Raw genomic sequence first — 25,799 nt, 5'->3', positions numbered from 1 at the left:
CTAACTCTTCTAGATTGTTGGAATGACGTTTTTTTCTTTCTCTGTTTCTTCCTGGCATCAGCACCAACAGACCTGAACTTGGTATGGTCTACACACACACCTGTCTGTGCTATCACGAATGTTAGATGTTTTCCACACATTGTCCTACAGTCCCTTGCTCGGTTGCCATTTGGATTGCTTTCCATACTGTATGGTTTGTCAATTGTGACTGCAAGTCCTAACACATTATTTCCATTGAATTGCAATGGAACACTGGTTAGTTGTCCTTTGGTTTCAAAGTCATACCTTTGAGTACATTCTGTTGATCTGCAGTTATTCTTTGTGTTCTCAAGATCAGTTCCTTTTGGCTTATCAGATGTAGTTTGAGCTTTTTAATATCGATTCCCTTTGGATTATCTGACGTATCTTAGAGCTCTTTGTGCTTTTCATCTGGAGTCAACTTCTCCAAGATGTCTTCATTTTGATGTTGGATGTTTGATATGCTCTCAATTGATGTGTTCACTGTTGCACTTCCATTGTCAGCCTCTGTACCATCTAGCTGAGATCTGTCAGTCTCGCCGTTGTCCTGCACAGCTTATATGCTACTTGTGAACACTTTGTCACTAGTCGCAAATAAACTAGATAGACCTTAATAGTCTCTGTCTTTACCCCGTCTTGAACGTACAGTCACTCAACGAGGTTCAGGGCTTCACACGCATTCGCTCCCAATATGGATTCTCGCTCTGTGTCTACAATAGCGAATTGCACAATGTGACTTTGATTGTGCGCCCAAGCTTCAAGGTTACATACTCCTAGAGTTTCAATCTCACTCCCACTATAGGTGATCAGCCATTTTATAATAATCTTTATTATCACAAATAGGCTTACATTAACACTGCAATGAAGTTACTGTGAAAAGCCCCTAGTCGCCACATTCAGGCGCCTGTTAGGGGACACTGAGAATTCAGAATGTCCAAATGACCTAACAGCATGTCTTTCGGGACTTGTGGGAGGAAATCAGAGCACCCGGAGAAAACCCATGCAGACACGGGGAGAATATGCAGATGCTGCACAGACAGTGACCCAGCCGGGAATCGAACCTGGGGCCCTGGTGCTGTGAAGCCACAGTGCTAACCACTGTGCTACCGTGTTGCCCACGTTTTGGTCGATCAAAAACTGTCAGTTGAACTCTCCGTTCAAATCAGAGAAGCTAAGGAAATAGGCACTCCTTCCCGTGATGAGCTTGCAGTTGATTAATGTGGCATTCAGCATCACTGGAATTATCCATCTGTCTTCAATTGTAACATGACATTAACTCTTCACACGACAGTGGGATTTCCCTCTAGGGTCAGACAGTGGGATCTCCCTGTTCTGGGGTCAACAGTAGGATCTCCAAGCTCTGGAGTTGGATTACCTGTTATTTTCAAGTCATTTCCCCTTTCTGTGATAAAAGGCTGGCCAACGCGAAACCACTCACAGGAGGATGAATGGAGTGGACCTATTGATTGGACCTTCTGAATCTGATTATTACTATCTGAACTCCTTTTACTTGGCCAGGTTCCAAGATTTAAGGGAACTTTCCTGCCAAGCACACTCCCAATTGTGTTTAAACCATAACCTTAGCAGAACTCTTGAATCTGTCTGCCTGTGCCAGTTCTGTAAGCAATGCATACAGCTGAACATGCCATTCTCTAACACAAGATTTAATGGTCCCTTTTTAGTTTATTGTTTTTAGATCAAACTGCACTGAATGATAATTTTTCTCACTGCCACAGATAATAAACCACAGAGACTATCTTCCACTGGTAATTGGGCCGGCGGCAACGGCGAAATATCTCCCAGCTTACAAAGGCTACGATGAATCTGTAAATCCCAGTATTGCCAATGTTTTCTCAACCGCAGTTTTCCGTTTTGGACATCTCAGCATTCAGCCAAAGCTGTTCCGCTTCGGTGCAAACTACCAGGAACACCCTCAATTCAAAAACATGGACCTGCACCAGACTTTCTTCAGTCCCTGGAGACTGATCAGGGAAGGTAGGCCACAATCTCTAATATTATTGCAACACACTCATCCTGGGACACTGCACTTATACAGAAAGCAACATTCGACTTCATGAATGGGCAAATAGTGTGGCGTTTGCAGTAACTAGATTTTAAATGCTTGTGAATATGGTATATGACAGAGGACTGACCAAAATGCCATTTTTTCTGCCCCTACATGCCTCAGCAACAGATGAGAGCAGCATGTCCAAACTAAACTGTTCCTTCCCACGTTTTCGGGTTGAGGACAGAAGAGGATTTTGGTGGAAGACCAAGGGGCACCACTTTAGTCTTAGCTGATGAATTTGTTCCAGCATTCATTGTCAGGTTCTGGTGAGATTATGTAAATGGACACATATTTCTGCCTGTCATTTTACTAACAAGGTCAGTTAGGTACAAGCCATATATTAACACAAAAATCCTCCCCTTGTTGCTTTGAACATCAGCCTGTGGGATAACAACACTTTTTTAAAAATGATCTTTCTTGCCACAAGTAGGCTTACATTAACACTGCAATGAAGTTACTGTGAAAAGTCCCTAGTCACCACACTCCGGCACCTGTTCGGGTACACAGAGAGAGAATTCAGAATGTCCAAATTGCCTAACAGCACGTTTTTCGGGACTTGTGGGAGGAAACCGGAGCACCCGGAGGAAACGCATACAGACAAGGGGAGGATGTGCAGACTCTGCACAGACAGTGACACAAGCTGAATCGAACCTGGGACCCCGGAGCTGTGAGGCAACAGTGCTAACCACTGTGCTACCATGCCTTCTCCTTTTCCATTTAGTAACATGAGGTTTTAAACCCAATAATAATAATAATAATAATGATAATAATTGCTTATTGTCACAAGTAGGCTTCAATGAAGTTACTGTAAAAAGCCCCTAGTCACCACATCCTGGTGCTTGTTCAGGGAGGCCGGTACGGGAATTGAACCCATGCTGCTGATCTTGTTCTGCATTACAAGCCAGCTTTTTAGCCCACTGTGCTAAACCAGCCCCTCAACCTTGTTTCAAGAAGCGAAGGTGCTCATCATCTGCTCTAAATTAGTTGATTTCCTCCGCTGCTGTCTTCAATGAGTCATCTGAATTTTTTGACAGTTTAATTTGACTTGTGAGGTCCTGATTTTTATGGAACACACACACTTCTGTTGCTGCAACAAATGCAAAATACTGCGGACGCTAGAAATCTGAACAAAAAACAGAATTCAAAAAAAAAATTTAGAGTACCCAATTCATTTTTTCCAATTAAGGGGCAATTTAGTGTGGCCAATTTAGCATTGGGCAGCACAAGTGGATAGCACTGTGGTTTCACAGCGCCAGGGTCCCAGGGTTGATTCCCCACTGGGTCACTGTCTGTGCGGAGTCTGCACGTTCTCCCCGTGTCTGTGTGGGTTTCCTCCCGGGTGCTCCGGTTTCCTTCCACAGTCCAAAGACATGCAGGTTAGGTGGATTGGCCATGCTAAATTGCCATAGTGTCCAAAAAAACGTTTGGAGCGGTTATTAGGTTGTGGGGATAGGGTGGAAGTGAGGGTTTAAGTGGGTCGGTGCAGGCTCGATGGACCGAATGGCCTCCTCCTGCACTCTATGTTCTAATTCACCTACCCTGCACATCTTTGTGTTGTGGGGGTGAAACCCACGCAAACATGGGGAGAATGTGCAAACTGCACATGGACAGTGACCCAGAGCCGGGATCCTCAGCGCCGTGAGACAGCAGTGCTAACCACTGCGCCACCGTGCTGCCCCTTTGAAAAACAGAAAATGCTGGAAATGCTCAACAGGCCTGTCAGCATCAGTGGAGAGAGAAAAACAGTTAACAAACATTTCTCTGTTTCTATCTCCATAGATGCTGCCACACCTGCAGTGTATTTCCAGCATTTTCTGTTTTTAGTTCAAACTTTCAATTGGCTCGTTTCTATGTCTGAAATTACCTTTGATCTGATTTGCTTGGATTGTAATATTTAATGGACGTCATGTTCATCAATGATCACTTCGCAACACAGGCAAGGAAAGGACTCTGCCCTGCATTTAACTGTGTAGAAGCTTGTATCTTTATTTTACTGTGCAACAAGTTATTGTTTGTTGCCAATGTTCAGCGCAGTCATAATTTAGGAGGTGATTCAGAGTGAAATTCTGCCTTGTCCCTTCAACTGCCCTCAGGCGTGATTGCAGGATGTTACCTGATAACAAATAGTTACAGTTTACAGCTGGAAAGCAACAAACCACTTCTGACTCCTCTGGCTGTTCACAGCTTTGCTGTTCACTCTTATATCGAGGTTGGTCTTGGAACTCCAGTTCATTGAGGGGCATAGTGATCTTGGGTAGTTTGTTTCAATTGTGTTTTTGTTGAGTAATAATTCATTGTCACAGATATTACTGTGTTGCTCGATTAGAGATCCTTAACTATCGGTCTCCCTACCACCAGCTGCAGATTAAAGAGTAGGGTGAAAAATTAGGAGATGCGTTAAGAATTCCTGTCTTACTCTTGTTTGTGTGTGTGTGTGTGTGTGTGTGTATTAGGTGGAGTCGATCCCATCATGCGAGGATTGTTGGGCAAACCCTCCAAACTGCAGACACAGAACAAGATGTTGCCGGACGAATTGAGGGAGAAGCTGTTTAAATTGACCGCTCATTTGGCCATGGATCTGGGTTCTCTGAATCTGCAGCGTTCCCGGGATCACGGAATCCCAGGTAAACAGAAAACCAACATGCGGTAGAGTCTAACTCAAAACAAGCTGATAAAATGTCAGTTAATATAATAATTTAGTTTCTTTGATTCACGCTTGTTGTGTTTGGTCCTTTGTACAGTACGAAGGAATCCACCAAACACTGCGAATTGTCTAAGCCAGAATCTTTTATTGAGTCTCGTGTGGTAAGATAGCAATCTGATACAGAGCACGTTATCATGCAATCTGCTAACTACTCCTCTGGAACTTGCACCTCGCACTGACCATTCACATGTGTGGTAGTCACCACTGTTTGTATAATATGCATATGAGAGGTAATACGGTAAGGCTCCTGTACTACAGGTACGGGGGTAGATCCCTGCCTGCTGGTTCTGCTCAGTAGGCGGAGTATAAATGTGTGTGCTCACCGAGCTGCAGCCATTTCGGCAGCAGCTGCAGGAGGCAACACATCTCTGCTTAATAAAGCCTCGATTACTCTTTACTCTCGTCTCGTCGTAATTGATAGTGCATCACCATGTATGTCTTATTACCCGCTCAAACTTCTTCTGAAGATGGCCGGATGTGTCTCCCCTTATAGCGTAGTCACAGGTCTCATGACCTTGGTCCGGAAACCGCATGGTGTGCCTGTACCGCCACCTGCTGGTTGGAGGTCGCACACCATCCATCTATGATATAGTCCATAGGCATATCACCACAAGGTTATCAAGAAGTCAGCAGGATCATTTTCACTCACTGACTGGAAACGATGTGGAAAGGCTTTTCTTTTCTTTATTTTTTTTCATAGGATGAGTGTCACTGGCAAGGCCACATTTGTTAGCTTGTTAGGCCATCTGTTTTTTAAAGGGGGCAGTTAAGATTTAATCACATTGCTGTGGGTCTGGAGTCAAATGTAGGCCAGAACAGGTAACAACAGCAGAATTTTTTTTACAACAATCGATGATAGTCTTGTGATCTTTCAATTCCAAATTAATAATTGAATTTAAATTCCACCAGCTGTCACAATGGGACATGAACCTAGGCCTCCACCACATTTGCCTGTGCCTCTGGATTACAGGCAATATTTACGAGGCCGTATTTATCAGGCAGTGTTTACCAGACAATGGGCGCGATCAAACTGCCTCATCGTGCCCGACTCGGGGAGAAGAGGCCGTTAAATCTTCTGAGAGCCCTCTTGCATGCTTTCCGATGCTCGGGATGCCTCGCAAGGTCTAATGGGATCTCACGAGACATCACGACCTGGATCTCACCAGATTCACATATTTAAGTGAGCAGCTAGGCTCACATACATATGTCGCCGCCTGATGCCCCCGAGGCTGGAGAACGAACGTCCACACCTAGGAGACCTCGCCGTGGCGCAGTTTAGCACTTATCCACGCAAATGTGGTTTAAGCGTAACAGCAATTGGGGGGGGGGGTCACCCAGGCCATTGGCTGATGGTCGGGCTCTGGGCAGTGTGGTATTCTGGCACTCCCACTGGCATCCTGGTACCTTGGCACTACCACCCAGGCACTATGGTAGTGTCACCCTGGTACTTCCAGAGTGCCTGGGTGGCATGCCAGGCTGGCAGGGCCACTGCCAGGTGTAGTGATCTCTGTATATGTATATACATGAAGGGTTAATGTGTGGTCGGTACTAGAGGGCAACACTAACAGGGAGTATAAATACAAGCTCAATCTGTTGTGGCTGGAGAACAGATGCACAGTTAACTCAGAGTGTAAAGTATAATATTCATAGTTAATCTAATTCTATCTTATTTGATTTAACTACTTGTAAAAGTATTGAAGAATCAAAGTCACAAGTTAATTGATTAGTTACTCAATAAATTATTTGTCATCACTGGACGACTTTGAGTATTCATCATCATCAAAGTTAAGTACATCTCAGCATAAACAAATGAGTAACATATATTACTCCAAGTAATATAACACCAGGATGGCAAGCTAGAAGTGCCAAGGTGCCCGGGTGCCTGGTAGCTGTTGCCAGAGTTCGAACCCAGGTGCCCTGCCGTTATGAAATGGGATGGGAGGGGCTCAAGGACCTCCCAACAGGCCATTTGGGGTGATGGGAGGTCCGGGGGCCATGGTGAGGAGTCTGAGGGGGGTCAAAAAAAGTGAGGTAAGTGCAGCCTCAGCGGGGCAAAGAAAACAGAGTCGGGTTTGGTAGCGGAGTCGTTCCCAGTGCTGTAGGCGCCGAAAAACACCCCGCCATACACGCCGAAAATGAAACTCTGTTTTTTCTCCCATTAAATCACACCCTATTTACTTGGCAGTATTTATCAAACAATATTTACCAGACAGTGTTTACCAGGCATTATTTACCAGACAATATTGAGGGGAGGCACTTACATTTTCACTGAACTAGTAATTCAGAGATCCAAGGCAAGATCTGGATACCTGGGTTCAAATCACACAATGGCAGATGGCGAAAGTTGAATTCAACAAAAAATCTGATTTTAAAAGTCTAACGATGACCATGAAACTATTGTTGATTGTCATAAAAACCCATCTGATTCTTTAATGTCCTTTAGAGAAAGAAATCTGCCGTCCTTACCTGGTCTGAAATGGAGGGCAGTTAGGAATGAGCATTAAACGCTGGCACAGCCAGCGACACACACATCTGTGAAATAATTTTTAAAGTATACAGGCCGGGATTCTCCAGTCATCGGGATTCTCTGTTCCCACTTGCAGTACACCCACACCCGAGGGCTTCCTAGCGGCATGGGGTAGATTCAATGGAAAATCCCACTGACACGCAACAGGAGTAGAGAATCCCGCCAACAGCGAATGGCATGCTGCCGAGAAACCGGTGCCTGGGGGACCGGAGAATCCCTCTCATAATCAGATTTACCAGACCATATTCACCTGGGGAATATTTACCAGGTACCATTTACTAGGCAGTATTTACTTGGCAACATTTACCAGACAATATTCATCTGGGAATGTTTACCGGGTTTACTGATATTTGTTTGAAGGTTTGCGCATCAAGGTAGTATTTTCATCACCTCATGTAGCCCCAAATTTCTTTACAACAAAGTATGTCCAGCTGCAGCTCCTGGAAGCTCAAGTTTCAGAGTTGGAACGGCGGCTGGGGACACTGTGGAGCATCCGAGAGCATCGTGGCTGGCACACTTAGAACGGTGGTCATAGTGCAGATGACAGGACTTCCACCAGGCAGTCCAGGAGTCGCCTGGGGTCCTGCTCGCAAATCGGTATTCTATTTTGGAGCCTGGTGAAGATGCTGGTTCTTCCCGGGAGTGCAGATAGAGCCAAGCTTCTGGCACCACAAGCAGCCTGTCTGCACAGGAGGAGAGGAATAGAGGAAGAGCAATAGTAATAGGGGATGCCATAGTCAGAGGAACAGATAGGTGCTACTGTGACCATCGATGTGACTCCAGGATGGTGTGTTTCCTCCCTGGTGCCAGGTTTCTGGATGTCACTGAACATCTTCAGGGCCATCCTGAAGGGGCAGGGTGATAAGGCAGAGGTCATGGTGTATGTGGGTGCCATGTTGGTACAAATGGCATAGGTTTAAAAAAAAGGGATGAGGTCTTGCATCAAGAATTCCGGGAGCTAGGCAGTAGACTAAAAAGCAAGACCTTTCGGGTTGTAATCTCTGGATTATTCCCAGTGCCATGTGCTGTCCCGCAAAAAAATAGGAGAATAGCGCAGAGGAGGAGTTGGTGCAGGAGGGAGAGTTTTAGATTCCTGGATCACTGGGGCTGTTTTTGGGGAAGGTGGGACCTATACAAGTGGGATAGTCTACATCTGAACCAGAGCCGGACAACCATTCTTGCCGGTGGGCTTGTTAATGCTGTTGGGAGGAGTTTAAATTAATTTGGCAGGGGGAGGGGGGCACAGACTGTTAGCAGAATAAGGGCACAGCATAATACAGTAAATGTGCAGTTTGCAGAGGTGTGTAAAAATAATAACAATAGGGTAATTATATTAGGTGATTTCAATGTCCCCAACATTAATTGGGATAGTGTTAAGGGCTGAGCTGGAGTGCAGTTCTTAAAATGTATACAGGAGAACATTTTAGCTCAATAAGTAGAGGATCCAACAAGGGGTGGTGCAGTACTCAACCTACTTCTGGCGAATAAAGCTGGACAGGTGGTTGAGGTGATGGTAGGGGAGCATTTTAAGGATAGCGCAACGTGGTACAACTTAGGTTTGTTATGGACAAAGAAATAGACAAGTTGCAATAAAAGTTTTGGATTGGGGAGAGCGGATTTTAGTAAAGTAAGACAGGATCTGACCAAGATAGTCTGGGAAGAGTTACTTGTGGGGAAACCTACAGAAAAGCAGTTGGGTTGGGGGGGGAGGGGGGGGGCATTCAAAATGAAATGGGGCGGGTACAGATCTCACATGTCCTCTCTAGGGTGATGGGAAGGAGTAACAAGCCCAGAGAACCATGGGTGACCAGATATTCGGGATGTGATGAGAAGGAAAAGGAAAGCCTTTTGCAAGTACATTGGGAGAAAATCAACGAAGGCATTAGTGGAGTAAAGAAAGTGCAGGATGCAGCTTAAGAAAACAATTAGGAGAGCAAAGAGGGATATGAGAAAGCTCTCTAAAGTAAGGAAAATCCCAAAATATTCTATAAGTATATCAATGGGAAGAGGATCACCATGGAAGGATTAGGGTCCATTAGGGACCAAGGTGGCAATCTGTGGGTTGAGTCAAGGGATATTGGTAGGGTGTTGAACGAATACTTTGCATCCGTCTTCACCCAAAGGAATGAGGAAGTTGATAAGGAACTCGGGGAGAGAGACTGTGAAGTTCTTGAGCACATTTACACAGGGAGTAACAAGGTATTGGAGGTGTTGGCAGGCTTATAAGTGGAGAAATCTCCAGGTCCAGATGAATTGTGTCCCAGGTTGTTACGGGAGGTGAGGGAGGAGATTGCCGAGGCTCTGACCCATTTTTAATTCCTCTCTGACCACAGGGAAGGTGCCAGAAAACTGGGAAATAGCTAATGCGGTTCCACGATTTAGGAGGGTGGTAGAGATAAACCAGGGGGCCACAGACCAGTGAGTCTCACATCAGTGGTGGGGAACTATTGGAGAAACTCCTGAAGGAGAGAATCTATCTCCACTTGGAGAGGCAAGGTGTGATCATGGATTGTCAGCATTTCTTTCTTTGAGAAAGGTCATGCTTTAGAATTGATAGTGTTTTGAGGAGGTGACCAGGTGTGTCGATGAGGGTAGTGCAGTTGATGCAGTTTACATGGATTTCAGCGAAGCCTTTGACAAGGTCCCACATGGGAGGCTTATAAAGAAGAGAAGGGATACAGGGTAATTTGATGAGGTGGATTCAAAATTGGCTTGGTTGTAGGAGATAGAGGGTGATGATAGAAGGCTGTTTTAGTGACTAGAAACCAGTGTCCAGTGGTGTGCTACAGGGATCTATCTGTTCTGGGTACACTATTATTCGTCATTTATATAAACAACATGGTGACTATGTGGGGGTTAGGATCAGTAAGTTGGCAATAATACAAAGATTGGCTGGGTGGTTAACAGTGAGGTTGAATGTCTTTGGTTACAAGGAGATATTGACAGAATGATCAAACGGGCAAATATGTGGCAGATGGAATTTAATTCCAAAAAATATGTGGTGATACACTTTGGAAGGAAGAACAAAGGGACCTTAGTGTTTCTTGTCCATAGATCTCTGAAGATGGAAGGGCAGGTTAATAGGGTGGTGAAAAAGGCATATGGGACACTTGCCTTTATCAACTGAGGCATAGATTACAAAAGCAGGGAGGTTATGTTGGAGTTGAATAGAACTTTTGTGAGGCCACAGCTGGAGTACTGTGCGCGATTCTGGTCGCCATATTCTCGGAATGGTATGATTGCATTGTAGGGGATGCAGAGGAGATTTATCAGGATGTTCTATGGGATGGAACATTTAAGTTATGAAGAGTGGTTGGTTAGGCTTGGGTTGTTTTCGCTGGAACAGAGAAGACTGAGGGGCAACCTCATCACGGTCTACAAGATTATGAGGGGCATGGACAGGGTGGATAGGCAACAACTGTTCCCCTTTGTTGAAGAGTCAGTCACAAAGGGATACAAGTTCAATGTAAAGGACAGGAGATTTAGGGAGGATTTGAGGAAAAACCTTTTTACCCAGAGGGTGGTGACAGTCTGGAACACACTGCCTGGGAGGGTGGTAGAGGTGGGTTGTCTCACATCCTTTGAAAAGTACCTGGATGAGCACTTAGCACGTCATAACATTCAAGGCTGTGGGCCAAGTGCTGGCAAATGGGATGAGGTCGGTAGGTCAGATGTTTTTCATGTGTTGATGCAGATTCTAAGGGCCAAAGGGTGTCTTGTGCAAGGTAGTTCCTGTGATTCTGTGAAATGAATTACTTTTGAAATGCAGTCACTGTTGGAACTTGGAGATATATCTAAAACACAAGGGAAGATGTTTGTGATTGTTGGAGGTTAATCATCTCAGTCCCAGAGCAATGTTGCTGGTGTTCCTCAGGGGTGTGTCCTAGGCCCAACCATCTTCAGCTGCTTCATCAATGACCCTCCTTCCATCATAAGGTCAGAACCGGTTATGTTCACTGTACAATCATTGTACAATGTTGAGCACCATTCATAATTCTTCACATACTGAAGCAGTCCGTGTCCGTAAGCAGCAAGACCCGATCAATATTCAGGTTTGGCAGACAAGTGGCAAGTAACATTTATGCAACACAAGTGCTGGGCAATGACCGCAGTCAACAAAAAGGAATTCGGGAAACCAATCATGAAAGTGGCTCACCACCGCCTTTTCGAGGGAAGTTAGGGGTCGGAAACAAATGCTGGCCTAATGAACGGCACCCACATATTGCGAAAAGAATAGTGACAATCAATTTTCTCACAGTAAAGTCTGACAGGAATGACATAAATGACTATATAATTAGTTTTTCATCAATGTTGGTGGAGGAATAAATATTGCTAAGGGAGAAGTCCAATTCCATTCTTCTAGTAATAGCATGGATTCTTCTTGAGAGGTTTTAAGTTTAATCTCTCATCCAAAATACAGAGTAACTATTCCATGTAGTATTACTCCTGCAGAACAAAATACTACTGTGATGATCGTGGATTCATTATTGCAGAAAAATAATGGCACATTCTTCTGTTACTGCAGATCAATTATTATATGCTTGATTACTGAAGAATAACGTTGGTATATTCTGCAGTCACTAACGCGTGCAGTTGAATTGCCACTGGATTTGTAATCCAGAGACCCAGCGTATTGCTCTGGGGACCTGGGTTCGAATCCAACCATGGCAGATGGTAAAATTCGAATTCAATAAAAATCTGGAATTAACAATCTAATGATGGTCATGAAACCATTGTCGATTGTAGTAAACATCCATCAGGTTCACTCATGCCCTTTAGGGAAGGAAATCCGCCATCCTTGGCTGACTCCAGATCCACCATTATATGGGAGACTCTTAAATGCCCGCTGAATTGGCCTAGCAAGCCATTCAATTGAAGGGCAATTTGGATGCTAGCTGACCCAGCAATGCCCATAAACAAAATGAGTCTTTAACCTCGGCAGTGCCACTAGAGGTAGACACTAAGCAGAAACCATTTAATTCCCCCCGCACACACCTCTCACCATAACGAGTGAGAGAACAGAGAGGGGGAGCCCCTCACAAACATTCTACAAAACTCTGCTTGGTTAGCTTCAGAAAGGTATTGTCATAGCGATGGATCACCCACCAAACATTTGAACCTCCGGTGTTCTGTGGCAATAAAACAATCTTTTAGTATAAACTAACACATTAGCTGACACGTGTATTTTAACATTTTGCCCTCTGAATTTCACAGGTTACAATGCTTGGCGGAGATTCTGTGGCCTTTCGCAACCCAAGAATGCATATCATCTTTTCCAAGTCCTTAAAAATCGTTTATTGACAAGAAAACTCATGGCCTTGTATAGAACTCCTGACAACATCGATGTGTGGATGGGAGGGATCTCCGAACCCTTTGTGAAAGGTGGAAAAGTGGGCCCTTTGTTTGCCTGTCTAATGGGACAACAATTCAAGAACCTGAGAGATGGAGATAGGTAATGGACATTATTAGCAGCACAAAAACAATTGAAAGCTTTGACATCCATTGAGCTGTGTGCTTACACTTCACCATAAAGGGATTGGAGATCAGAGCCAGGGAGCTACCTGATGCTGAACTCTCTTAGCCAGGGTGGTTACAGATTCAGTCAATTAATAGTTGTGTTGTCGAGTAGAACAGGTTGACATTGTAGTGATCACTGTGCAGAAAGATTTAGTCACTGTTCTTTACCTTTCCTTAAATTTCCATAAGTGTCTGGTGTCAGTCAATATAAGGTCACCAGGACTTCCGGGTGCGGCGATGACCAGCTAAGTCGCACGTTTCGGCAGCTCACGGTGGAAAGGACTTTTGGACTCTTAATAGGAGCCCCAACAGCAATTTTAACAGCTAAAAACACTGTGCGGTAAACCAGAAGGGAATCCCCCCCTGGACACGGATGGAAAAAGGAGAGGAAAGTGGCCGGATTGCGGTGGATCCTCTAGAGCAGCGGCCAGGAAGGCAGGCACAAAGCAAGATGGCATCGGAAGGAGGCAGTTTAATATGGGGACCTGACCAACAAGAGTTCCTGCGGCGTTGCGTAGAAGAACTTAAAAAGGAGATGAAGAAGGAGCTGTTGGCCCCGATATTACAGGCGATTGAAGGGATAAAGGAGGAGCAAAAGACCCAGGAGCAGGAGCTTCGGGTCATGAAGGCAAAGGCTGCTGAGAATGAGGACGAAATACAGGGCCTGGTGGTGAAGACAGAGATGCACGAGGCACAACGCAAAAGGTGTGTGGAAAGGCTGGAGGTGCTGGAGAATAATGCGAGGAGGAAGATTTTAGGATTCTTGGTCTTCCCGAAGGTGCGGAAGGGGCTGACGTCGGGGCATATGTGAGCACGATGCTGCACTTGTTAATGGGATCGGAGGCCCCGACGGGCCCGTTGGAGGTGGAGGGAGCCTATCGAGTTATGGCGCGAAGACCGAGGGCTGGAGAAATTCCTTGAACCATTGTGGTGAGATTTCTCCGATATAAGGACAGAGAGATGGTCCTCAGATGGGCAAAGAAAACTCGGAGCAGTAGGTGGGAGAACGCGGTGATCCGCGTATATCAAGATTGGAGTGCGGAGGTGGCAAGAAGGAGGGCAAGCTTTAATCGGGCCAAGGCGGTGCTGCACAAAAGGAAGGTTAAATTTGGAATGCTGCAGCCGGCAAGACTGTGGGTCACACATCAAGGGAAACACCATTACTTTGAAACGGCAGAAGAGGCGTGGACATTTATTGTCGAGGAGAAACTGGAATAAGCGGGCTAGAAAACGAACGTTTGGGACAAAATGGTGGGGCGAATATGTGGGGTGAAGAGGGGGAAAAGGGGGAAGAGATGATTTCCCAAGTTGTTAATCCTGCGACCCTGTAACTTTTCTCTCTTCCCCATGTCGTGGGGGAGGGGGGGGAGGGAGGATGAGGAGCTGGGGGCACCCGCCATTGGGGGTGGGGCCAAATGGGAAGCGCGGGCTTTGTTCCCGCGCTATGGTAATCACGGCGGGAACAGGGAAGCAGGAAGGAGGGGGCCTCGCACAGTGGGAGCCGAGGTCACGGGGGGAAGCTGAGGTCGGCCAGAGTTTGCTGACTTCTGGGAGCAACATGGGGGGTGCAATTACGCTAGTGAGGGATCTAGCGGGGGGGGGGTTAACTGGGTTGCTGCTGCTGGGGAGAAGGGGGAGCTGGTATGGGGTGGGGTGGTCGGGGCGGGAGGGTGCCGTTGGGGGGAGATACGGCTACGTGGGAACCGGGTGAGGAGCTGGATTGAAAAAGGAGACGGCTAGTTGACAAGGGGGGGGGGGGGTAAAGAGCCCCCCAACCCGGCTGATCACGTGGAATGTGAGAGGGCTGAACGGGCCGATAAAGAGGGCACGGGTACTCGCACACCTAAAGAAACTTAAGGCAGATGTGGTTATGCTGCAGGAGACGCATCTGAAAATGATAGACCAGGTCAGACTACGCAAAGGATGGGTGGGGCAGGTGTTTCATTCGGGGCTAGACGCAAAAAACAGGGGGGTGGCTATACTAGTGGGGAAGCGGGTAATGTTTGAGGCAAAGACCATAGTGGCGGATAGTGGGGGCAGATACGTGATGGTGAGTGGCAAATTGCAAGGGGAGGAGGTGGTCTTAGTGAACGTATATGCCCCGAACTGGGATGATGCCAACTTTATGAGGCGTATGTTAGGACGTATCCCGGACCTAGAGGTGGGGAAGTTGATAATGGGTGGAGATTTTAATACGGTGCTGGACCCAGGGCTGGACAGATCGAGGTTCAGGACCGGAAGGAGGCCGGCTGCAACTAGGGTGCTTAAGGACTTTATGGAGCAGATGGGAGGAGTAGACCCCTGGAGATTTAGTAGACCTAGGAGTAAGGAGTTTTCGTTTTTCTCCTATGTCCACAAAGTTTATTCACGGATAGACTTTTTTGTTTTGGGAAGGGCACTGATCCCGAAGGTGACGGGGACGGAGTACACGGCTATAGCTATTTCGGATCATGCTCCACATTGGGTGGACCTGGAGATAGGGGAGGAAAAAGAACAGCGTCCACCCTGGAGAATGGACATGGGATTATTGGCAGATGAGGGGGTGTGTTTAAGGGTGAGGGGGTGTATTGAAAGGTACTTGGAACTCAATGATAATGGGGAGGTTCAGGTGGGAGTGGTCTGAGAGGCGCTGAAGGCAGTGGTTAGAGGGGAGCTGATATCTATTAGGGCACATAAAGGAAAGCAGGAGGGTAGGGAAAGGGAGCGGTTGTTGAAAGAACTTCTGAGGGTGGACAGACAATAGGCGGAGGCACCGGAGGAGGGACTGTACAGGGAAAGGCAAAGGCTACATGTAGAATTTGACTTGTTGACTACGGGTAATGCAGAGGCACAATGGAGGAAGGCACAGGGTGTACAGTACGAATATGGGGAGAAGGTGAGCAGGTTGCTGGCCCACCAACTGAGGAAAAGGGGAGCAGCGAGGGAGATAGGAGAGAGATGAGGAGGGAGAGATGGAGCGGGGAGCGGAGAGAGTGAATGGAGTGTTCAAGGCATTTTATGAAAGATTATATGAAGCTCAGCCCCCGGATGGGAAGGAGAGAATGATGTGCTTTCTGGATCAGCTGGAATTTCCTAAGGTGGAGGAGCAGGAGAGGGCGGGACTGGGAGCACAGATTGAGATGGAGGAAGTAGTGAAAGGGATTGGGAGCATGCAGGCGGGGAAGGCCCCGGGACCAGATGGATTCCCAGTTGAATTCTATAGGAAATATATGGACTTGCTGGCCCCGCTACTGATGAGAACCTTTAATGAGGCAAGAGAAAGGGGGCAGCTGCCCCCGACTATGTCAGAGGCAACGATATCGCTCCTCCTAAAGAAGGAAAAAGACCCGCTGCAATGCGGGTCCTATAGGCCTATTTCCCTCCTGAATGTGGACGCTAAGATTCTGGCCAAGTTAATGGCAACGAGGATAGAGGATAGTGTCCCAGGGGTGGTTCATGAGGACCAAACTGGGTTTGTGAAGGGGAGACAGCTGAATACAAATATACGGAGGCTGCTAGGGGTAATGATGATGCCCCCACCAGAGGGGGAAGCGGAGATAGTGGTGGCGATGGATGCCGAGAAAGCATTTTGGGAGTGGGATTATTTGTGGGAGGTGCTGAGGAGATTTGGCTTTGGAGATGGGTATATCAGATGGGTACAGTTGCTGTATAGGGCCCCGATGGCGAGCGTGGTCACGAATGGACGGGGGTCTGATTATTTTCGGCTCCATAAAGGGACGAGGCAGGGATGTCCTCTGTCCCCGTTATTGTTTGCACTGGCGATTGAGCCCCTGGCCATAGCATTGAGGGGTTCCAGGAAGTGGAGGGGAGTACTCAGGGGAGGAGAAGAACACCGGGTATCTCTGTATGCGGATGATTTGTTGCTATATGTGGCGGACCCGGCGGAGGGGATGCCAGAGATAATGCGGATACTTGGGGAGTTTGGGGATTTTTCAGGGTATAAATTGAACATGGGGAAAAGTGAGTTGTTTGTGGTGCATCCAGGGGAGCAGAGCAGAGAAATAGAGGATTTACCGTTGAGGAAGGTAACAAGGGACTTTCGGTACTTGGGGATCCAGATAGCCAAGAATTGGGGTACATTACATAGGCTTAATTTAACGCGGTTGGTGGAACAGATGGAGGAGGACTTTAAGAGATGGGACATGATGTCCCTGTCACTGGCAGGTAGGGTGCAGGCGGTTAAAATGGTGGTCCTCCCGAGATTCCTTTTTGTGTTTCAGTGCCTCCCGGTAGTGGTCACGAAGGCTTTTTTCAAAAGAATCGAGAAGAGTATTATGAGTTTTGTGTGGGCCGGGAAGACCCCGAGAGTGAGGAGGGGATTTTTGCAGCGTAGTAGGGACAGGGGGGGGGCTGGCACTACCGAGCCTAAGTGAGTACTACTGGGCCGCCAATATTTCAATGGTGTGTAAGTGGATGGGAGAAGAGGAGGGAGCGGCGTGGAAGAGATTGGAGAGGGCGTCCTGCAGGGGGACTAGCCTACAAGCTATGGTGACGGCACCATTGCCGTTCTCACCGAAGAAATACACCACACGCCCGGTGGTGGTGGCTACATTGAAAATTTGGGGGCAGTGGAGACGGCATAGGGGAAAGACGGGAGCCTCGGTGCGGTCCCCGATAAAAAATAACCATATGTTTGTTCCGGGGAGAATGGATGGGGGATTTGGAGCATGGCAAAGAGCAGGGGTAGCACAATTGAGAGATCTGTTCGTGGATGGGACGTTTGCGAGTCTGGGAGCGCTGACGGAAAAATATGGGTTGCCCCAAGGGAATGCATTTCGGTATATGCAACTGAGGGCTTTTGCGAGGCAACAGGTGAGGGAATTCCCGCAGCTCCCGACGCAGGAGGTGCAGGATAGAGTGATCTCAGAGACATGGGTGGGGATGGTAAGGTGTCGGACATATATAGGGAAATGAGGGACGAGGGGGAGATCATGGTAGATGAGCTGAAAGGGAAATGGGAAGAAGAGCTGGGGGAGGAGATTGAGGAGGGGCTGTGGGCTGATGCCCTACGTAGGGTAAACTCATCGTCCTCGTGTGCCAGGCTAAGCCTGATACAATTTAAGGTGTTACACAGGGCGCATATGACTGGAACACGGCTCAGTAAATTTTTGGGGGTAGAGGATAGGTGTGCGAGATGCTCGAGAAGCCCAGCGTATCACACCCACATGTTCTGGTCATGCCCGGCACTACAGGGGTTTTGGGTGGGGGTGGCAAAGGTGCTTTCGAAGGTGGTGGGGGTCCTGGTCGAACCAAGCTGGGGGTTGGCTATATTTGGAGTTGCAGAAGAGCCGGGAGTGCAGGAGGCGAGAGAGGCTGATGTTTTGGCCTTTGCGTCCCTAGCAGCCCGGCGCAGGATATTGTTATTGTGGAAGGAAGCCAAACCCCCGGGTGTGGAGGCCTGGATAAACGACATGGCAGGGTTTATAAAGTTAGAACGGATTAAGTTCGTACTAAGGTGTTCGGCTCAAGGGTTCATCAGGCGGTGGCAGCCGTTCGTCGACTACCTCACAGAAAGATAGAGGGAATGGAAAAGAAGAAGACTACAGCAGCAACCCAGGGGGGAGGGGGGGGGGAGGAATCGGACGGACTCTCAGGGATGTTATTGTATATGTATAGGCACTTGTTTTAGGTAATGTATATTGGACTGTTGGATTGTATCTTTGGAGAGTATTTATTTTTGACAAGGCAGTTGCCATTTAGTTTGGTTTTTGTTTCTGTTTATATATTATTTATTTACTTGTTTAAAACTGGCCACTGTTATTTATATTGCTTTATTGTTGTTTAAAAGAAACACTATGTACTGTTATGTTTGGCCAAAAAATCTTGAATAAAATATATATTTTTAAAAAAAATATAAGGTCCCCAGACCACAAAGATGTCAATTAGCTCAACCACTTGATCTCCTGAGGAAGCTTGAAGGTAAACAAAAGTGAAACAACCTGACGTTAAATGGCTGGAGATAAGTTCATTGGGAAGGTAAAACAAATCAAAGTCGAGTGAGACATGTCCACAGTAAAAATGCGAAAAAGTGGAGCTTTTAAGACTGATTTTAACTTGTGTTCTTATGGCAGCAGAAAACTTAAAGTTCCAGTGCTGCAGTTACTGCCACATTCCTGCTCCAATCCCATGCGGCCTCAATTTTCTGAGGAGCTTCTCAAGCAGCCCAGGTACTCTCCAGATTCAGGAGGGACTCTCAGTACTCAGTACTATGATCGCATAGGACTCTGTTGCAGAGGGACACTTTCCTCTCTCTTTCCCTTCCTAACAGCACTATGGATGTGCCTTAACCATAGACTGAAACAGGTCAAGAAGCTGGTTCACCACCACTTCCCGAGGGCAATTAATGCTGGTCTTGCCGGTGACTCTCTGATCGCCTAAAAAGAAAAACCTGGTCTGGTTATAATATGGGAAAGTGTGAAGTTGTTCACTTTGGCAGGAAGAATAAAGGAGCAGAGTATTACCTAAATGGAGAGGCAGAATGCTGAGGGGCAGCAGGATTTAGGAGTTCTAGTGCATGAGTGACAAAACGTTCGTATTCAGGTGCAGCATGTAACCAAGAAGGCTAATGGAATGCTATCCTTTATTAGAAGAGGAATTGAACATAAAAGTAAGGATTAGCAAAATACTGATGCTGGAATCTGAAACCATAACAGGGAATACTGGAAAAGCTCAGCAGGTCTGACAGCATCTGCAGGGAGAGAAAACAGTCAACGTTTTGAGTCCGTTTGACTCTTCATCAGGACTAAAGAGAGAGAGAATGTGTTAGATATTAAACTGTAGCTGTGAGAGATTGCAAGAAGATGTAGCAAACTTAAGAACAAGAATCAGATGGTCTGGTGTAGGAGGGAGTGGAGGGAAAGGGAAAGTAAGGTTGTTATGTTTCAGTTATACAGGGCATTGGTGAAATAACATCTCAAATACGGTGTGTAGTTTTGGTCTTCTTACTTAAGGATGTAAATGCATTGGAGCCAGTCAAGAGGAGGCTTACTAGATTGATATCTTGAATGGCCAGGTTGTCTTGAGGAAAGATTGGTTTATTTCCACCAGAGTTTAGAAGAGTAAGGGTGACTTGATTGAAGTTTGTATGATCCTGAACAGTCTTGACAAGGTGGACACGGAAAGGGTGTTTCCTCATATGGGTGAGTCCAGAACTAGGGGGCATGGTTTGAAAATTAAGGGTCACCTTATAGGACAGAGAATGTTTTTCTCTCAGTAAATTGTGCAACTTTGGAAATCTCTGCCTCCGAAGGCAGAGGAGGCCGGATCATTAGATATTTTTAATGACAGAGGTAGATAGATTCTAGTTTGGTAAGGGAGTCAACGGTTATAGGGGGTACATGGAAAATGTGGAACTCAACACAAACAGATCGACCATGATCTTATTGAATCGCGGAGCAGGCTTGAGGGGTCAAATGGCCTATTTCTCATATTCATATGCAGTTTGATGGCATACCACGATAATGAGGTCAGTCATGTGCCAGCTTGAATAGCTAAGCATTCTGTCTGCTGGTCAATCCTTCGAACTCCAGAGTTAATATACCCACAGTTTGTTACGGTTTTGATCTAAAATGTTATGGCTTCAGCAACCAGGGTCGTAAGTAACTTGTTTGAAGTTATTGTCTAACTACGGGTATCAGCAAACAAACATGGTGACCTGCTCTGCTACACAGTCCTTCCTGAATGCACTCAGCAATTTAGGCAACATTCGTGGACTGAGGAGAGTAGGGTTAACATTTCAGGTCGTTAGCCTTTGGTAAGATTAGGAAAATTTCACAGATGACCGCGTATAAAGAGGGGAAATAGTGCAGACAAAATTAAAAATCGGCTGTAAAATTAGGAACTGCTGACTGTTGCTTGTGACACATTACTGCCCAAGGCAGTGATTAGGAGGACTGGAGAGGAGTGAATATCACAGGGAAGGAAAAAGGAGGCCTTAATCAAGACTATGGACATGAACCCGAATTAGATCTTCAGACTGAGAAACTGAATCTGTCCCTTAAGTTGCAGAAAATACAAATCCCCTCCCCAATCCCACACTTCATCATAAACTTATTGAATGTCGGTGTCAGTAAATGTCTTCCCCCATGGGTGGCATGGTGGCGTAGTGGTTAGCACTGCTGCCTCACGGTGCCGAGGACCCGGGTTCGATCCCGGCCTGGAGTCACTGCCGTGTGGAGTTTGCATATTCTTCCTGTGTCTGCGAGGGTCTCACTCCCACAACCCAAAAGATGTGCAGCGTAGGTGGATTGGCCACACTAAATTGCCCCTTAATTGGAAAAAAATAATTGGGCATTTAAAACATTTTTTTAAACCTCTTCCCCCTCCCAGGCTTTTCTGTTGCTCCTATACTCAGCAATGCAGATGGACTCTTTGTAGTCAATGGGTTAAATCTGTACTTTTCCGAGAATTACCAATGACGTTTCTCTTTGTATTTCAGATTCTGGTGGGAAAATAAAGACATTTTTACTGTTCGCCAACGTTCGGCTCTTGCTGAAATCTCTATGTCCAGGATAATCTGTGATAACACCGGGATCCAATTTCTTCCTCGGGATGCTTTTAAATTTGAAACATTCCCACGAGGATACGTAAACTGCAACCAGATACCAAAGGTGGACCTGCGTGCCTGGAAGGAGGATGTGCAAGGTAGGGTATTACTGCCATCTCCAGCCATCAGAATGCTGATATAACAGTTCATTTATGCTTGAAGGTAAAACTAAGCAAATCTGATGTTGTAAGAAAAGAACATAAATACACTCCCGAGCTAAACTCCATTAACAACCTTTTCTGTCTGCTCTCGTGGCACAGGGATCAAAACTCTGAGGGGTTAAGGGCAATATCTTCAGAATCCAGAAACTTAGACTTATCAATATGGATCACTTTACCTATTCACCTTCTTCTTCTATTACTCAAGCACACTGAACCATTGTCTCATCTTCTACATAACCATCTCACTCAATCGCTCAATCCTTTCCTTTCTCTCCAGCACCCATTAATGTCTTCCACATTTTCTTGACTATTTATTGCACAACTCTGTTAGCCTATTTGCTCTCCATTTTTATCTTCTCTTCTTATAACCTCACAGCACAGAATATTCTCTACTCCACCTTTACCATCAGCCGCAAAGCTCAATATTGGTTAAATAGTGCAGGAGAGCATGTCAGGTGCAGCAACAGGCATATCTAAAAACTGGTGAAGCTAAAACACAGGACTATACATGCATGCTAAACATCGTAAGCACAATGCTGTACACAGAGATAAGCCTTTCCACACTCAATGGATCAGGTCAAAGCTTGGCAGTCCTGCTGTAACCAATGAGTGGTAATGGAAAATTGAACAACTAACAGCAGGGAGAAATCCTGCCCATCTTTGAAAGTACAACACTTATTCAGTATGATATTAAAATGTCTATCTAGATTTTATATACTGAAGGCTCTGTAGTGGAACTTGAGCCATAATATTCTCACACAGAGTGAATGTTACCAGGATTAACTGGTATTGTTTTGCAATGATGCACTTTAGAAGGCTCCGTTAGTAGAACAAAAAGGGATTTATTGATAAGCGATCTTCAGGAGGACATGCTTGCATTTAGTTCCAATATACCTCTCTTCTTGGGGTGATTCCCCACTCTGAGTCCTGATCACTTACTCTACTGTATTGCCCTTAAAGGGGCAATCACCACATGTTTGCAAATCTCTCTCTGGATAGAGTGTTTCATCGCTTCCCTCAACACAGATGGTAGTGTTTACTCAGTTTAGATAAAATAAATAATGATCGGTACTTTCTTTGTGCAGATGCACAACTTACCCTAAGGTAGAAACTGATTATTATTAGAAAGAAGAAAGTTCTTATTCAGCTGTGACAGTGTAATAATCTCTAGAGGAGGTGTTTTGTTACTTTCTTGGGTCAAGAATAAAGGCCACTCAATTTTTCCCTGTGCTGCTCCCTCGGGGATTGAATGGTTGTGTGCTGGCGCCTTACAATCTTGTTTCTCTGTACTAATTGACGGGATGGACTTTTTAAATTTCACAGTTGCTTCTTTTCTTAGTGGAATACTCAGTGGAATTGAAGCTGTCTCCATTTCCCACATCACCCTTCCACAGGGATTAACTTTGCATTTATTTACTTTTCTGTTCTCTTCTCACTAATTTGCCTGTTTTATTTTCAAGTGCTCAGAACATTGGAAGTACGCAACATAATGTTCTCCATAGCTTTGGGTTTCCTTTCTCCTAATTAGTGTCTTTTTTCTTACCTTTTACAGTGACCCCCTGTGGCTCAATCCCTGTTGTGGACCACGGCCATTTCTCGATCTGTAAATCCTCGGTCAGGTACACTTGTGAGTCCGGATTCAAGTTGGTGGGAGGAGATACGCTAACTTGTCTGAGTAATGGGCAGTGGAACATTGCACCACCTGGCTGTGAAGGTAAGAGCCAAAATCCAGCACCTCGGAATAGCTAGTGTCATTGGTTGGCATAGGGTGAGAAGGGTTGAATATAACCACTACAATTGTAATTTTCACCTTCATCATCTGAGCTCTAAACTATAAGAGGAGGTTACCTATCAAATCCTCCCCCATTGACTCTCATTGCTCTTCCCTTTCTGTAAATGTTAGCCTTGGTTTCAAATGAGGGAGGCAGTATTGTTAAATGAATCATAGATCCTAAAGTGCATTTAAACATGATGATCTATTCTTGCAATTCTTTCAGAACCCCAGTCTATTGGATCTCAAGTTGCTCAAAATGGCATTGGAGGACCTACAGGAAATTGCAGTCAACCTATTCCAGTATCTCTCAGTGCTCCAAAAAAGTCAGCCTTTTCTGCGCAACTTAATGTAAGAAATCTGAAACGAGGGAACCCAATTCCATGTATAAAGGAGTTCTACAATGGCCAGAGAGATTACAATGGTCGAACAGGAGTATTCACTTGTCAAATAGCAGGAGTATATCAATTTTCGTATCACTGTGGAGGGAGCAAACAAGTAACCTTGTCGCTCAGAAAGAATCGTTCTCAGGTGATCATCTCAGATGTGTCAAATAGATACGGGAATTCTATTATATCAGGAAGCACCATCATTCAGTTGAATTCTGGTGACCAAGTGTGGTTAGAGTTAAGGAGAGGTTCCTTAAGCAAATACAGCTATTTTCTGGGCCATTTACTCTTTACAGTTTAATCTTCTTCCTTTTTCGAGGCATAAACAAGGATCTTTACAATAGAATGTTAAAGGGATCTGTTCCTGAGTTAAAATCTGAGCTGGGAGTCGGAATTCTCCGGTTATTACGATTCACTTTTCCTGCCGGCAGCGCACCCCGGCCAGTGCGTTTTCTGGCACCGTGGGGTGGGTACAATGGAAAATCCCATTGACAAGCGGTGGGAAGATAGAATCCCGCCTCCACCTAACAGCACGCCACCTAGAAACAGGTGACTGGCAGACCGGAGAATCCCGCCAAACCAACTTCTCAGCAGTTGTTTTGTCAGGGGTCATATGAATTCCTGTGACAGCTCGTGGCCCATGACAACTCTCCTTCATGCCCACCAATAACCCAAAGATTGGAAGTACAAAAGATGAGATTTACGATGTGATAAATAATCAATCATCAGGTAAACAATTAGTTTAAAATCCAGACGAACGACTGAAGCTCCAGTGCCCCCACTCTCTCGGCCCCACAATCAGTTCCACCCCTCACAGTGTGTGAACTGTACATTGTTTCTGGTTTCTTCAAGGAAGACCCTTCACTAACTTTGACAATTGATCCTGTTTCATTATATGCACGGGAATTGTAATTTTCTGCTTTGCAACAATCAGGGGCGAAATTCTCCCCAAACGGCGCGATGTCCGCCGACTGGCGCCCAAAACGGCGCCAATCAGACGGGCATCGCGCTGCCCCAAAGGTGTGGAATGCTCCGCATCTTTGGGGGCCGAGCCCCAACATTGAGGGGCTAGGCCAGCACCGGCGGGATTTCCGCCCCCCCAGCTGGCGGAAACGGCCTTTGTTGCCCCGCAAGCTGGCGTGGAAATGACATGTAGGGGCGGCGCATGCGCGGGAGCGTCAGCGGCCGCTGACAGTTTCCCGCGCATGCGCAGTGGAGAGAGTCTCTTCCGCCTCCGCCATGGTGGAGACCGTTGCGGAGGCGGAAGGGAAAGAGTGCCCCCACGGCACAGGCCCGCCCGCGGATCGGTGGGCCCCGATCGCGTGCCAGGCCACCGTGGGTGCACCCCCCGGGGTCAGATCGCCCCGCGCCCCCCCTCCAGGACCCCGGAGCCCGCCCACGCCGCCTAGTCCCGCAGGTAAATAGGTACTCTAATTTACGCCGGCGGGACAGGCAATTTATCGGCGGGACTTCGGCCCATCCGGGCCGGAGAATCGAGCGGGGGGGCCCGCCAACCGGCGCGGCCCGATTCCCACCCCCGCCGAATATCCGGTACCGGAGACTTCGGCAACCGGCGGGGGCGGGATTCACGGCGGCCAACGGCCATTCTCCGACCCGCTGGGGGGTCGGAGAATGACCCCCCAGTTGTTTGCATAGTGATGATTGGATCCAATTATTAATTTGGATATAATTCTTATGGGGTTAAATTAGAAAATGAGTCTCATTCATATTCTGAATGATTTTAATGAACCAGTTTTGAAATCAGTGGCTACGCATTCTAAAGCATCTTGGCAGAACTGCCTTTTCAAAATGTTTATTCATTTGAAAATTCAATTGTATGAAAATTTGAAATCTTGGTTCTATGAAATAGACAATAAACTCTGGCTGCTAACCTCAGTGTCACTCATTTCTTGTTGCCTTTCTCTTCTCTTTAGAGGTGGGAATTTGCAATGAGTTACCCCAGTAAGAGCCAGGCGGATCTAGAAAGTTGAGATGAGAAGCAAAAAAAAAAGAAGTAGAGAGCGGAACTTTCCATTCTGTGCACAGAGTGCTGGGTGAGGCAAGAAAATCACAATCCACCGGGTGTGATAGGGCCAGAG

The 25,799-nt window shown here is 46.3% G+C and overlaps 1 protein-coding gene across 1 annotated transcript in view; it reads left to right on the top strand.

Annotated features, from left to right (window-relative positions):
* The window catches only part of LOC140386750 (eosinophil peroxidase-like), a 63,098-nt gene extending 37,507 nt beyond the window's left edge, over positions 1-25,591 (top strand). Inside the window, exons 9-14 of the mRNA XM_072469403.1 lie at positions 1,755-2,013; positions 4,540-4,710; positions 12,532-12,769; positions 21,272-21,477; positions 23,093-23,254; positions 23,538-25,591. Coding sequence (XP_072325504.1) covers positions 1,755-2,013; positions 4,540-4,710; positions 12,532-12,769; positions 21,272-21,477; positions 23,093-23,254; positions 23,538-24,001 — 1,500 coding nt within the window. The 3' untranslated portion in view covers positions 24,002-25,591. The remainder of the gene's footprint in view (positions 1-1,754; positions 2,014-4,539; positions 4,711-12,531; positions 12,770-21,271; positions 21,478-23,092; positions 23,255-23,537) is intronic.
* The last annotated feature ends 208 nt before the right edge of the window (positions 25,592-25,799 follow it).

Source organism: Scyliorhinus torazame, chromosome 12 (assembly GCF_047496885.1).
Source record: "Scyliorhinus torazame isolate Kashiwa2021f chromosome 12, sScyTor2.1, whole genome shotgun sequence".
Classification (NCBI taxonomy): Eukaryota; Metazoa; Chordata; class Chondrichthyes; order Carcharhiniformes; family Scyliorhinidae; genus Scyliorhinus; species Scyliorhinus torazame.
Note: the sequence above shows the minus strand (reverse complement) of the source record. Positions and strands in the feature narration are given on the sequence as shown.